The sequence below is a fragment of the Branchiostoma lanceolatum genome, chromosome 5, assembly GCF_035083965.1.
Source record: "Branchiostoma lanceolatum isolate klBraLanc5 chromosome 5, klBraLanc5.hap2, whole genome shotgun sequence".
In the NCBI taxonomy this organism is placed as follows: domain Eukaryota; kingdom Metazoa; phylum Chordata; class Leptocardii; order Amphioxiformes; family Branchiostomatidae; genus Branchiostoma; species Branchiostoma lanceolatum.
The window spans coordinates 8,450,346-8,466,646 of NC_089726.1; the positions used below are offsets into that span (position 1 = coordinate 8,450,346).

At 41.5% G+C, this 16,301-nt stretch overlaps 1 protein-coding gene across 1 annotated transcript in view; it reads right to left on the minus strand.

Annotated features, from left to right (window-relative positions):
• Positions 1-5,189: 5,189 nt before the first annotated feature.
• Positions 5,190-16,301, minus strand: part of LOC136434831 (aminomethyltransferase, mitochondrial-like) — a 48,301-nt gene continuing 37,189 nt past the window's right edge. Inside the window, exons 7-8 of the mRNA XM_066427903.1 lie at positions 15,814-15,852; positions 5,190-7,732 (exon numbers count right to left, since the gene is read on the minus strand). Coding sequence (XP_066284000.1) covers positions 7,554-7,732; positions 15,814-15,852 — 218 coding nt within the window. The 3' untranslated portion in view covers positions 5,190-7,553. The remainder of the gene's footprint in view (positions 7,733-15,813; positions 15,853-16,301) is intronic.

The window sequence follows — 16,301 nt, forward strand, 5'->3', positions numbered from 1 at the left end:
TCAAACCCGACCTGTCTAGATACAACAATAACAATGTATCTAGTGTTACAATGTTTTCAGTCACTATCCTTGTAACATGTGTGTTTACTATGCCTCTACCTGTAATCATATGTATGTTTCCCAAGTACAATGCACCTCTTCCAACCTTTATCTAACCTTGCAATTAGCCTTCGGGCACGAACTTGCAAATAAACAGTCATCTTTTAAGAAGCCTAAGGAGTCCGGTACAGACTAGTCCGTCCTGCAGACCGTATCTCCACCGATGAGTATCAGCCGGAGTGCCTGATGAAGTACCCTCCCCTCCATTACGTTCCCGTGACCCTTCCAGATACTTTAAAGGCTAATAGCTACATTAAAGGGACGCAAAATGGGACGCACACGGCACCGCTGACAGTTCATAAAGGATGGCCGAGACAGTACCGGCGGCCGCTCAGACAGAGCACAGCCGGAGAACACATCCACACCGCCGTCTCTTCCTCCTTTGTACTCCGTAACCCACTCCCAGGCGTAATCTACCCTTGGAAAGTCTGCAAGGTTCTGAAAGCTTTTAGAGCTGTACTGAGCCAAAGTAACTCCATAGCATTTTCTTGTGGGACTCATTATCTGAAAGTTATGTGTTTTTATCGAGTCTAATGTACCTCTTGTGTGTCTTTATCGTCGGTACTAAAGTTTTCCTAAGGGTAAGCAATAAAGGCGAGCAGTAAAGAAGTCTCTCTTGGATTTCCTTCGCGAAGGAAGATTTAAGGGCGCTGTCCACGTAAATAAGAAACTAAAAAAGAACTACATCGTACGTAAAGACATAGGGGACCCCACGTTGTCAAAGAGAACTAAACTTGTAAAAGAAAGGAAAAGCACATCGGTTTCGGACAGGCTTCAAGGAAGTACAACTTTCGTATAGACAAGAAATCCAACACTACCGGGTACCATTACGTTTTCTCAAACCAGAATGATGTATACTAGAAGGAGAGGAGGTTATGATACCTAAGTGTATGGCAAAGATACACATAGAAGAGGATGTAGACAACACATGCGTGCGGTCCAACGCAGTTGTCACGGTGCTCCATAACCCGTCAACATTACTCCCATGGATTGCCGCCGAATCCCGAGGATTTAACGATCAATGCGCCGCTAGATGACGAGTACGAATCACCCCACAGAACGTCTCCTGTGTAATAGGAAATCCCCCCTTCCCACGACAATGAGAAATCGCTATTTCTACCTGCTGCTTGTTATTTGTACCTGTGTGCTCGTAAAAAACCCCGACATGTATTAGGGAGACAGTGCTGTAAATGTAAATCAACACGACTGTGGAAATGTCTCACAAAGGAGATCAAGAGAGTACGGGTTTGATGGATTAGTAGCTGCTGACATCCCCTCGGACTATAACATCGCCGCGCGCATACTTCGCTGGGGCTCTGCCATCGGTTCAACCTACACACATCACAGCGTGTGATTGGAATCTCAATCAGTACGTAATGTACAGGAGGCATATGTGGTTTGATTATGGCAGAGCGTATCAAGGTTTGGGAGCGAATTCAATACCAAAGCATCATGCAAAGGTAACTAATCGAACGTAATAGTATGCCCCCGTGGTGACCACCTCCCTCTCCATTTGGCAGAGGCACATATTTGGGTCTGTGCCATCCAGACTTTAATCGCTCAATGCCGTTCAACTTCACAGGATTAGCATTCCTGTCACGCTCGCCGTCTGGCCCAGCGAAATCAAAACTATTTTTCATACCGAAGTGGCGCTGGGGCTTCTTCGGGGAAGGCCTGGGTCGTTAGGGGGTTCTACCACGTGAGGCGTCGTGTTCGCGTAACGGTTTAATAGGGTGTTTGGCCCAGAACCCAGAGGTCCCGGGTTTGAATCCCCTGACATTTCACCGATGTTGTGCCCTTGGGAAAGGCACTTTACACCACGTTCCTCACGCCACCCAGGTGTGAAAACTGGTACTTGTCTTCAGTTGGGGAGGTATTAAAATGGTGGCGAAAGGGGAGGGATGGGCTCCGCCTTCCAATACTTGCCCTGGACACGGTGAATAACAACCCACTGCCCCTACGACCTCAAAAAGGCTATGGGACTACCTTCACATTTACCTTTTACCACGTGAGGCGAATCCGCGCCAAATGTGTCCGAAAATATTGACTTTTTTTGGAATCATGAACAAATTGTTCACATGAAATGATGCGAGGGAAATGATGATTAATATTTTTCTCTCGATATAATCAAGGATACAACACACTGATTTGTATAGGTACAGGAATGATCCATGAGGTTTTACCCCACATAGCACACAGATGGGGTCACAATGCATGTGCCAAGTTCAAGGTGCTATGGTGAGATGCATTATAAGTTTAGAGCTTCACGGTGGCGTTGTGTATCCGTTAGTTTGAATATTCATATTATAGAAAGAAACATGCTATGTCCCAATAAGCCATACCTAGTTATCTTGTTACCATTTTACCTACATTAACTTTGTGTGGGTTTGGCACTTAAGCTTAGTGAAAGATCAAACGAAGCCTGTTCTAAAAGTGACATGACTGTTTTGGATCGAACTGTCCTTGGTGCTAGATCGATATCCATTGGGTTAACTTAAGACAATTCCCATCCTTAACGGCTTGGTCAGATTGTTCGAACGATAGCACAGGTATGATGAGTAAAATGAGCCCTAAACTCCAGAAGGGGGCTTTATCTAAAAAAAAAGAGATAATTTTAGGAAGTAAAAAATGTATACTACTTCACAGCATACGATAAAGTACCCACTAATTCCGCGTGCATCATGAAGCATTCAATATTCTACTAAACTCTCAGTTAAGATCTCAGTCTATGGCTAAATACAATGACAGCAAATTTAGGGCATACTTAGGATAATCTTGGATGTTAAGGTGTTTTGTGACGGCAAGTTGTCATAGATCCCTGTCGACGGACGGTTTTGTCACATCCTCGCGGTAAACCCGACATACGACGCGCCGTAACTACGTCTGACGGATCGTGCATTACGCACACGTTTTGTTCTTGATATCAAGAAGAGGTGGCGATGCGTCGTGTCAGCAAATGAGGCATGAAGATGCTGTTTTACCGTGAACCGGTCATGCGTAGGCTATACCAAAACCTGACGCCGTGTGAAGTGCAATGGTGTATGCTACATAACGCCTGAAAACTCAGAGTATAAGGCTGACGGGATGTGAAGCTGCACGCAAGACTGGTGTGTGGAAAACATTTTTTGTATATGTTCATGGAAGCAGTAAAGATTTTAGGAGCAATAAGACGTTCTCACCCAACATGAAGTTTATGTCACGTGCACCGAAGGCAACTAAGCACAGGGAACTAACATGTTACGTTTTACACATGTCTAACATTGTTCCTTGAGTGTCTGGAGAGATGGGGAATAGGAATGGGCCTGTAATATCCCAAAGAATCTGGCCGCAGGCATATATACGGTCACTCCTAATCTTCTCGACCACTGTGCTGTATATTCTATGGTCGGACCGTGTCTGTCAGATGATCCTGCCCCTGTCACACAACACGAAAATCGACCGGTAACTCTAAATGTAATTTTCGGCAGTTCTCTTGAACATGTATGTTCTCTTTCTTGATTGTCGCGTGGTTTTTAGAGATCGGCCGATGGTTCGTTGGTCACAGAGTGCTAAGGTTAGATTTTGAGATGAAAGATACGTTCGTGTCCCTGGTGATTTTTAAATTCGGCGACCTACTGGCGATCAACTAATGCGGTGGAAACTCGTCGACTGTGTGACATATTTCAAGACCATCCGATAGAGGACTTAGTCCACTAGTATATTAGTCACCCCCATTAATTTCAAGTGCTACGAAATCCTTCACTATGCATCAAGTTCCCATATGAAAGCCTTTCCTTAACTCACATCCGCTAGAATTTTGCATCTTGCACATCTGCTCCACAATGTATATCATTAATCTCAACAGCAGAACTTTCTTTCAGCTTCAGAGGCCGGAAACCGCTTATTACCCGCATATCTTTACCATGCAGGGCCATCATATGCCTTCCCGAAAACTTCTCTAATACCCCCTGCTGTACGACACACTATTAGGCCCTTCTGCTGAGGATCCGGATTCGTTAGTGCGTTGGAAATTGCCTCATTTGGTGTGAAGTATAGGCCGACAGGATTTATACATTAACGGTGCTCTACAGACTAAGCCTCTGTGAGTACGCATCTGGATTACAGTATCATGTCATTCTGCTACGATTCTCGATGTGGACTTGAATTTTGATTACCTGTGTTGAGAGAGTGGCGGATTATGGCGGATTGCACTTGGGTGGGTCTTGCAATGCATATTGGAAAACAAGCGGATTGTTTATCATTTAGTATATACTGCTTCAGATCCAAGCAACAGTGGAAAATTCCTAAGATACACTTCCATGTATGAACAACCTACCACTTTTTGAGTGGAGTTTTTGCCATACTTCGTGATGTTTACTTATCTTTTATACAGTGAAAATCAACTCATGGAGACAGCTGTAGACCGTTCACTAATAAGACAAGAGCAGAAGAAGAAACGGTGAAAAGAACTTAAAAACCTACCCACCCTGGCCATGATGAACGACAGTGATTGCCCTAGTGCCCCTTTAATTCTACAATCTTCCCCTCTAATCATGCATTGTGAAGTCCACCCATACTCAGAGATAATTATGATGTGTCCTTTGGCATCTATAGTCATTAACCGCACTTTGTGACCAGAATCATAACATTCTGTAGAACCAGTTATTGCACACCTGATGATACAAATTCAGGTTAAACCTACGGAATTCTGTCAAAAGCTAAGAGAAGTTTGGGGACATGGCGTTGATTTTAGAATGCTGAAAAGTTACAGTAACAGTGGCGGAATGTTTGAGCAGGGTTTTCAGTTGTTAAGGAGAGAGTCAAAGCCTCCGTTTTACCAAGACGACAAAAGCTGAAGAAGACAACAAAAATGCTAGATGTAAGGGATTACCCAAGTGTTCCGTAACCCTCCACTCTACTCATCTGACGGCCACTGATACTCGCACATAACGTGTCCTCTGGCATATACAATCATTAACCGCACTTTGTGACCAGAATCGTAACGTTCTGAAGGACCACTAATTGCACACCTGATGATAAACCACTTCAGCGGTGGAGATTAAGGGAAGCAGACTGTGGCATGAAACAGAGAACAGAGATTAGACAGGAGAGAGAGTGCATGACTGTGTAATACATCCATTTGAGGAAATACATTTCAGCTCAGACAACCTCGTCTGATTTGCAACATTAGGCCATGGTGATTAGATTATATGGATGACATCCACATGTGCATCAATTTCCGGCCGTTTCCAAAGAAGAGGTTTTTGACCATACTATAAATTGTACAAAGCAGCTGCAAAATGAGCAAATATATGCCATAAATTGGAAAGAAATATTGGAAACGGATACTAATGTCATAGAAAAACACAGTCAATTCCAAAGTCAAAGAAGACAATGTGAAAGAACAAAAAAAAGAATCTATTGTTCGGTGAAACATACTTTGTGTATCTAGTCATTCGTTTAACCTTCCTGACCACTTAGATTTTGCAATGAAAGCAACATTTGCCAACCTTTTTTTTCGCACGCTCGCATCAGTTTTGGGGTTCCCAGAAGATGTCATCCATATAATCAAATCTACATGGCCTCACAGCAGTATATCTTACCCTTCCTACATTTGGGATGCATGTTCACTTTATGGAACATATGGTGGGATTACAGTACACACTATTACTCATAATAGATTGCAAAGCTATGAACCAAAGATTCCATAGAGTAATGTTGCATAAGCCACACAGGGATTACTTAATTACTGCATTAGCGGTATAAAATCTATCGTGATACTAATGTTATGTCAAACATATGGCTTGTAATGATATACTTATACTTACTTTAGGAAGTTTTGATAAACATGACATTGCATATTACAGTAATACTCTATGAGTAACACAGTAAGGAGTAAGAGGCTGACAGAATTGCACAAAATGAGAAATAAAAATAAATTGAATACTTTTTCACAAAATAGTAGTTTGAGCTTCCTTAAAGCAACAACAATGTTTTTCTTCAACCTAATTTTCTGGTTGTGTTCAGTAATCTCCAAGCAGATCTAACGGTGGCAAAGACCGTATTTTGAGCTGCATTGAACAATATCACATGAATCCATGGACCTACATTCATTTGTAGTTGAGAAATTGCCAGTTGTCTTCCAATGTTTAATACTTCACGTACTAGTGTGTTAGTGGAGAGCCCCTGATAAAAAAACACCTTTATCTAACCCACTTCTAGGCTGCCATTATAAACCTACACCCACAGATTCTCATTTAGATTACCAGGCACTTGAGAGGTAATGCAGGGTACAACACAGATTGTAGCAGTCTCTCTTTATGGAGAGGTTAATGCTTGTGGGACTCGCAGTTTGGACCATCAAAGCCATTCTGTCCCACACAATACCTGTGGTAAATGTCATATGCTAGGAGAAGTGTTTTCACGATCTCTTTCTATTACAACATCATGCATAAACAACATCAGGTTCTGCATGCAAATGGCACTTGCGGGAGAACAGTTGTAGACTCTCCAAATGTTATTTTCCTCTCACCAATTATATGTCTTTCACAAGCCACAATGTAATTTGTGGATTTAAGATGACAACCCCACAACTAAACAGAGTCACTTGGCTCCATCTAAGTTTACCATTAGCCCTATCCAGAGTGGAGTGAGTTGGCACTGTTGATTATGAATACTTCATAAAAACCATAACAAATATCATCAAAAAGGATTCTTAGCCCCCTTTTCCCCACACCATGGCATGCACACACATTATATGTACTTGTGAATGTACCCTTTATGAAGGTCATCAGTACTAGAATTCTGTGTGGGGTTTGCAAACTATAGGAGGAAGACCTACACACATGCTGCAACACCCAACATTTGTTTACCTTTATCATAGCAGGCTCTTAGCCCTGAACCTTCTTTTCACAATTTATCTGTATTACCCAGGACAGACCTATGATCTAACTGTATCACAGAGAAATCCAACAACTTGAAGACGGTTCAAAAGGTTCACGTCCCATAGTAGTAATACCACTTTGATACAACACCCAGGTTATCTTTTTGTCGATCATAGCAGCAGAGTCTCAGCCTTCAACATTGCTTTAACATTTCACCTGCCAGGATGCCTTCTCCTGGACAGACCGATCATCTACAATGTAATTGCTAAATACAAAGTTATTCAAGATAGATAGATTTTGTTAACAGTCAGACTTTTCAGACAGCATCTGCTGTTTTTTGTCAGTGACTGTTTTCAAAACTCATCCTGTTACTTGAGTAACTTTTATATTGATGTGTTTAACCAAGCCTGGGTACCATCCTCCTTAGTATTCGCTGGCTCAATCTTTTCACTTGCTAACCACGGAAAAGCGAAAAGATTGTGCCAGCGATTACCACGTAGGATTGTACCCAGGCTTTGTGTAACCTTCATCTATGTACATTGTATAATGCAATTGCACCACAGCAAATTTCAACAGGACAACTCAAATGGTTCATTTCCCGTGGTAGTAATTGGCGGGGACGAATGGCATCTTGGAGACCTGTGCTGCGACCTGCTTCCCTCGCACCTCCAGTTTCAGAGGCGTGCCGGCCTTGGCAAATGCCGTCTGCACATAACCCATGGCAACGTTCTTCTTCAGCGACGGGGACGGGCAACCACTGGTCACGACACCTGGAGGGAAGAGGTGTTCAGATTAGGGGATATATCAAGGACACAAACAGATAAAGTGGTCTCACAAAATGTTTGAAACAGTCTCTAACAGTAGATTATAAAGGATCAAAATATTTCTGTTTGCTGAAATCAAATACTCAAGATCCTGAATATGTAATTTCCTTTAGATTGCTGAATTGCAAGTAGCTTTTCTAGCAAATTTTCTGCGAATTGAGGTAGGTGCTTTGATCCTCCTAGTTGTTTTATGACTTCCGAGCTTAAGTAAGAGAAATTCTTTAAAGGAGGGATGTGTTCTCCACAATTAACTACTTTAAATGCAGTACATGCAAATTCTGAACATTGAACCTACTTGTCGATCTAATTATTGTAACAAATGACAGCTCTCAAAAGTTGACCCCAAAAGATTTTGCAAATGGTAGGTGGGTATCATGTTTATTGACTTCTGGACTTAAGTAAGAGTAATTAATTCCTGAAAACAGAGATGTGTACTCCACAAAATCTTAAACATTGCAACAGCTAGCTTGTCTGTGTAACATATGATAGCTTTCAATGGCTCTGTATAACATCGCATGTATGTATATATAGAGAAGAAATGGACAGCCGACCCAAAATTTGTCAAACAAACTTTGCTGCAAATGAGGTCACAGGCCTCCCTGCTTCATACTCAATACAGCACGCTACAACAAGATTGCAGCCTGATCTCCTGAAGACCAAAGACATACAGCCCCGGGCTCATCTGCATGCACCTGGCATCGCTCAATTTTGTGGAGCTCATGAAATCATGACCTTGCAGAGCCAAAGCTTTCCTAGTGGACCGGCTTTCCCCAGACTTCAAAGGTGAAGCCTTCAGGAAGATTGATTCCTGGCAAACTGCCTTCATCTAGCAGTCATTACGGCTGCCAGGATGAATGTCAGCTTCGTTGTGGAGAAATTAGATTTCCGATGGTGATGCTGACATGCACAGACTCATCAAGACTTTCATAGAGCGAGCAGTGAGCGTTTCTTTTTTCTGGTCCTGAATGCAACTCAATCTATCACCAGTCCTTTTTTTGTACTTTGTTCTGGGCCTGGCCTTCTTTGCCTTTTCCTCTACTATAACATGTTATAATCATAGAAAGTACTACATGATAAAATCATAATATTCTAAGATGTACCTTTGTGACATTAACTAGTACACATCGTGTAACAGTTTCTACGATCTACCTAAAAACGTAGTAACCCCTTTTGTCATGCTAACTTGGAAAAAAGCCATTAAAAAAATGGCACAATACAATTTAATGGTTTGTAACAGGAGATAACATAACAATGCCTTTGGTCATCTTAAAACACAAAGAGCTTCCCTTTACAACAAAGTCAGACTCTATACTCCAACTTGAACATAAACCTATACGACTCTCCCAGCTAGAAGAACAAGAAAGACTGTCACAACTATTACCTGCAGCGGGAGGCCAGTTCACCCATTGATTTTTACAGTACTGAAGTTTTCCCTTATGAATTATTGAAGTCGTGGAAAGATCTTCATTGGACATCTCTGTCCCGAGGGAGATGCTAACATGAAATGGTACTGCCCAGAGAAAAGTGGTTTCCCTACACGTGAGATAAGACCAGAGGTAATGGCTGTACAGTCCACACTTCTATTGACTTAATAGCCGTCTTCACCCGGAGGTGACCATTGAAATTTCAGCTTTAAATCATCTCTGAGAGGGCGGATACAAAGTCTGAGCTGAAGAGAGTCACTGAGTTAAATGTAGGACATGCCCCTGCTAAAAGTCCTCCATGTTTTAGCTCCAGAGCTAAAGAAAGACGGCAGATGCCTTCTGAAAGCTTCTCACAACAAGCTTTTACGTCGAGTGTAATAGTTAAATTTTCTATGTTAAAAACATTTAGTTCTGTACAATGTCAACTCTGCTGTTGACACCTGTCTGTGTTTGCATCTTCATCATAGGTAGTAGTGTTTTGATGGAGCATATCACAGTGTGTGCTTTGTCCTCACATATGGAACAAGTTCAACAGAGAGGCTTCTTAACTATCATGTGGGCTAACTTCATTTCAAGGTTATTTGTAGGATTTGGGTACAAAATTTGTATTGGTTGTGGGATTAGACAGTACTGGAGATGGTTTGAGTACGTTTTACTACCTAACTGTTTCCCACCATGGCCACAAACTATGTGGCAAGTCACTGTGCCAAAAGTGAGTAGTGCCCTGGATGAAGTGAAATTAACTGTAACAGGCAAAAGTTTGTCCACATCAGAATGGCATGACTGAAACAAGGCAGTTCACTTATCACCATTGTAAGATCATACATTAGAGTATCTATGTCATATATATGTCAGGGTAGAGACTGCAATCAGTCAGAATCACTGAGTCTCTCAGTAGAGATCCTAATCAGATTCTCTGTCGAGATACCGACTGATATAAAGCTACATAAATGTAATATATGCCACTATGAAAAACACACATCACACATACTGTACTCTGGCTGACCTTGACAAACTTAGAGGCAATAGCTTACCTCAGCAATTCCTTCGTTAGTTTGTTCGTACAGAACCTTGCAGTGCCTAGCGGCCCATAGAGCAGAAAGTTTCCTTGCTGTTTCTGTAGCAGGTATATGTTTTCACAGGGAGGAGTTGCGAGGCCTTCCCCTTTAACGTGCTTGAGGCACTGGACCCCCATTTTACATCCCTTCCAAATGACGTATGCAGCCCCAACCGAGATGCCCTTCCCAGGATTGAACCGGGGTCTCCCAGTTACCAACTTATCAGAGCCAGGAGCTGCACTGTGAGGCTGCTACCAGTTGAGCTACAGATGATGTGGATTATTTTACTCCATCCTTGAGATGTTGATTGCTATCAATGTTAATTGAAGATGAAAAAATTCAAAACATTACTGCTAAATCAAAGCTTCATCAAAGGACCACCGGCTGAGCTACAGGGACATCCTTTACCTCTGCAGGGAGAAGGTTAATTGTCACCAGTAATGAACCGTGATCCCACAGCCAGACAAACTTGGCACCACCATACTCAACTACAATATTGCGTTAATGTACTTAGTGGATGAACATGTCATTAGCTGGCAGAGTACCAAATTGGCAGACATGGGTGCTAAATGAGAGGTGCCTAATTAATCACATTACGTGGTAACAGCAGCGAGACGATGTTGGTAAATGAAATTACACTGGCAGCACGACAGCAAACAACTTAAACTTCAGTCTATTCAACAAGATATATCATGCTAGTCTTAACAGCTACATGAAGCTAGGGATAAGAAATATCTAGCTTACTTTGTTTTAAACTTCCAAAGTTGAAATACAAACTTTTTGAGGCCGTTGGGGTAGCAGGTTGTTATCCACTGTGTTTAGGGCACAGTATTGGAAGGCAGAGCCCTTCCCTCTCCTTTCATCACCTTTTACCTCCCCAGCCAAAGTCAGGTATCCATTTTACATCTAGGTGTTATGAGGAGAGTGGATTCTCAAGGACACAACGTCTAGCCACGAATGCCAGGCATTGAACCCGTGAACTCTCGATCTCCAGGCCTCTAGCCTAGCAACTCGGCCATTTGATGGGTATTAGGAATAACTGGGAGTAGTGTGACCAGAAACAATGATGACTTGTCGTCACATTTCACATTGCATTTAAAACTCCAGATGCAACCATGGTTTCAGCACTACGGGCAGCAACCATGCAACCAAATCTTTGCGCAGAAGCAGAGTGCATTGACCCATTGTTTGTTCATTTCACATAACTGGTAAACTGCCTTAAAGTGTAATACACAAGGTTTGTACAGCATATACAAGCTGTGTAAGACTGGACTGTATTAAAGGTAAGGTTTGATCCACTCACACAGGGAAGGCATCGCTAACCAACAAAATCAGAACACCCCTTTAAGCAAACTTTTGAAAGCTGAAGGTGATCCAGACTACTGGAGCAGAAGGGAAATAACATGATGTGTAAATGCCAGGGTTTACCATTATTTAGCACTCCCTTGCACGCGCTGTCAGAATTAATACTTCCCGGGAGACCGAGAAGGTTACTTACAAATTACGAGAGTTGCGGCAAAGCATGGCTGCTCATCCTGTGGGTAATTCAGAAACTTTATGGTACTCCATCATCACACATTCCCGCTATACCTCTTCTGACCTTCAGGAAATGCTGAATGACTACCGATTGCCTTTTAACAGTCATGCTTTCTTGCTTGTTACCGCTGCCTGCTTGTGAAGGCAACCAAGTGCATCAAGCTGTGAGGGAATTGCCTGATTGGGAGCTGGGATAGAAGCCCCATTAGGACACCCTCCGAAGTGCCATAGATCAGTAATCACAAATTAATAACACTTCTTACATCAAACATTGGGATACGTCAATCTGATACCGGTAACTGGAGCAAACCCTGACTGCTCTTAATTGTTTGTCGTTCTTAGTTACGTCTTCTGTCCTTTGATTAATAGAGATGACAAAACAAATTTGTTCACTGGGCAAACTTTGTAATAAGATTATGTATTAGTGTTTCTTTGAACAGAGACACTTCCCTTTAATGTAGTTTACTTTAATAGCGAAGTACAGATTGGGATTGACAAGGGGGTTGGGGGTTATATAAAAGTATCAGCCCAATTGATTTTTAAAGCTATGGTCTGTGCAAATTCCTCTTTATAAAGGTGTTCACCTTTTAACTCTCTGGTGCAATATTTCTACAGCCATTATCCTCTTGACGCTTTTCTTCAAATTTCACATTGCTCCCAATGACCCTTCCTAGTCTTTTCTAAAGGAAAAATTCTGCTCAGTCAGATAACTTGACTCTTTAATAAGCTGTTTGCACACCTTAGCATTACACATACCCTCCCACAGGAAGAGGCCTTTCTATACTTATTTGATGGCTCTTGTACTTTCAATTCCTAAAGGAAATATAATCTTTTGCTTGGCTCAAAATGGATAGCTGACCTTTCCTTAATTGCTTGTTCTGTGCCCACAACTCCACGGCCAACCCCAGAGTAAAGATTCTTCGGACTTGTGAAACAGCTGGGCAGCCAAGCATGATGGGAGGTCACTTCCAAGGTCAAGCCAACATTGGACCAATCAAATCGGTTCGTAGGAATCAATTCAAGGACAAATCTCACCTTTAACCTGCTGAATTTTTCCAAAAGCAGGATTAAATTGGCGAAGTGGAGTTGATTTTAGCATGTTGAGGAGTTTGACTAACAGTAGAAGAATGTATGTGCAGGGTTTCCAATTTCTAACAAGGAAAAAGAAAGCTCTGTTTTGAAACTATATGTAACATTGTCTCCAACTTAAACATAAACTAACACTGTTTTGAAACCACATTGATTATGACAAATTTGCACAACCATTTCATTTTGAAACTGGTATGATCACCAAATCTAAAATCAACTAAAACTTGTACATACATAACATGGCATTTTTGAATGACTTATCTACTTTATAAATGCAGTACACTACAGTAAACCTATTCTTAACCCAAATTGATAATGGCAAATGTGCCAGGCTCCAATAAGACTAAACCCCTGCTGAAACAAGTACCGTATGACATTAGGAAACAAACAGCTCGGTTACAGCTGAGTGGTTTTCTGACATTGAGTGGAATCCATTATACATATTGCCACCCCGGTGCAATATGTCCACCAAGTTAAAACATGTAGTATTGATGTTACCGCCTCCCCTGGGTTGAATATCTTATCAGCATTGCATCTTAAAGTCTATCAAAGCCTGCCGTTCAGTAGGAGGGCCTTGGGGTGTTTCGGACTGGATCCTGATTGCTCCAATAACGGCATTGATTTCCCATTTTGATGGTTGGTGTTTTCCGCTTGTTGAATTTGCGGGAGAACACAACACGACTTTCATGGTAAGGAAATGGGATTAATTAAGACCTTGCTGTTCCAAGCAATTGGTTGACAGCTTTATATCCGCTCAAATTATTTCATCACCACAACTATTGATAATGGTTCAATTCATTTCATAGACTCAGGGGAACATATAAAAATCATCTGCTGCAGGCACATCACTTGCTACATATGCTACGTGCATACAAGAAATCGAAAGAGATCTCTAGTACTTACTTGAAGATTTTTTTAAGATAAACATAATGATATGAAAGCAATGCAAAGGATTAGAGAAAAATGGTAATTCTGAAGGCTTCCTGAGGGTGAGCTTACGGCAAGAAAAGGTACAGTTGAACTTGAAGACTGTGGCCACATGTAGCCTACTAGTGGTATGGTCAGTAGTGGTCAATCTAAATTTTCCACTTTTGGCAGAATCTGCTCCCACTATAGTATTAAAGATGGCACATGCAGAAAGTATGATATGAGGGCGTAGCACCCCTGTTCCCCAGTTTAGAAAACCCCTGCCCACTACAAGAGGGTTTCCATCCCCATCCAGTTCCTTCCCGTCTATCCCATCTCTGCGCTGCAATTGGTTTCCCTCACAGAGAATCCCCCGCCCCTCTGAAGTAGGCGAGGGGCTGACGTTGACAGAGTGTGGGGCTTTATCGAGGCCCGGCTGCCTGAAGTGAAACTTTGGATTCGGGTTACAATCTGTCTTCTCTGTCCCGCAGTAATGCCTCTCTTCACACAGACCTAGGACTAATGGAATTACCAGGGCTGGAAACTCGTTTTTAGTGCATTCCTGCATCAGTGAAAGTAGCAGCAGACAAAGTTTACCAGCACCATTCAATGCTTGCAGTTAGATGTGCAACATCTAGGTGCAAAAGGTTCTTCAGTGTACTAGCTGTGTGCTGTATGCCTGCAAAGCTGGTGTGTTACACCAAAGGGCAGTTATACTGGCTATACAAATACACTGGCTATACAGATACACAAAACATTCATTTCCTTTTTTTGCCTCTGGCGTGGTTGGGAACTGTCAGAGAAAGATTTCAGGAAGTACAAATCACATTGGATACTGTAACAGTTTAGAAACAATTTCAATTCTTTGGCATTTTACCGGTGGTGTCAGACCATACAGCAACACCAATCCACATGCTTTAATATACCTAGTTGATGGGCCAGTGTCAGTTAGGTAGACATCAGAAATGCCTGCACAACTCCAGTACCTATACTGCAGTATAAGCAGGTGGTATTTCGAGCCCTGGCTTTTCTTCACACAGATCTAGCCCTAATGGATTATATTGATTCTGGGCACATTTTCTGCGATAAGGCTGGAGAGGGCTATCACTGTGCTATAATGTCATGAAGTGATTTCATTATGTCCTTCACACGGTATTATAGCCAATTCTGACTCAAAGCATTGACAAAATACGAATCTATTTCAATGTGAAGTCAAACAATAGTAAAATAATGAAGTTAGTGTTGATACTGTATCAATCTGTGCAATTTTCTTTCAATATAACTTGAAATAACTGGGCCTAGGTTTGCATTGATGTAAGGTATCAGTTTGTATGTGCAGTTGTACCAATTGGTTAGTCATTGTGTACACTACCATTTATTGTACATGTACATGTTCTGCATCCTTGTTCAGCACCAAGGACAGTACCAATATAGGAAATTATATCAGGATATTGTCAAAGGTTAAAACATCAGATTTCAGGTAGCAATATCAGATGATACTATCTAGATCTACCCTTATCATGCAAGGTTTTCATTTCGTCTATCTCGAGAATAATCTCAATGAGTAGGATACCATAGAGGTCTGGCATACTGTATGGTTAACATGGCTTAACCTTCTCCCTGTTGCCTAACTCTGTAACCAATAGGGAATGGGGTGCCAAATGGCTACTTCAGTGTGCTTAAGGTTAAGGACAGGATTAGTCCAGTTTTCGTCTGGAGATGTTGTGAGTTTTAAGAGGAGATTTCTCTTGTCTTCCCCTGACAATATGAAGTATGATGAAAATCCATGATAGCTTGTCATACTTGGTTACATCTGGAACCCTTTGTAATAGCCTTTGGCTAGTTGGGCAGCCCTGGTTGTACCTTTTAACAGCCAAATAAATAAATCAAATCAACACTGGATGCAACCATGATTTCAGTACCATGGGCAGTACCCATCTAATCAAATCTTGCTATAAAAGTTGGACTATGATCCTTTGTCAAACCATTCATGTAAAACTTGTTGTCTACTTACCTATGCTTGTTCCATCTTCACTGAGGATTGTAGTACCAGCTGAACAAACAAAAAAACCAACAGAAATACTGTTATCATAACTACAGTACATGATTACACACATACACATAAAATACTTTAAGCTTATCGATTTTAACAGCACGCATGCAACTGATTATATATTCTGTAATTCATCATGGGATAGGTAGGAGGCACAGAGGAATTTTTGCTTCATTGATTATCTAGATTTTAATCTCATAATTCCATTACCTAAAGAAAATATCCTGAGTCCACCCCTTTCAAATTTCTAATGTCAAAACGTCGGCTCATGTAAAATACTTGGTTGTGAATAAAACAGCCTTGCTATATTCAGTCATTCGCCAACCTGATGAAACTATTCACAGATGTTAACCATCATGTTTATCTATATAGGAAGGTTATACAGGTAAATATCAATATGAATTTCATCAAAGAGTCCATTTCAATCAATTACCTGGGAAGAATAGAAT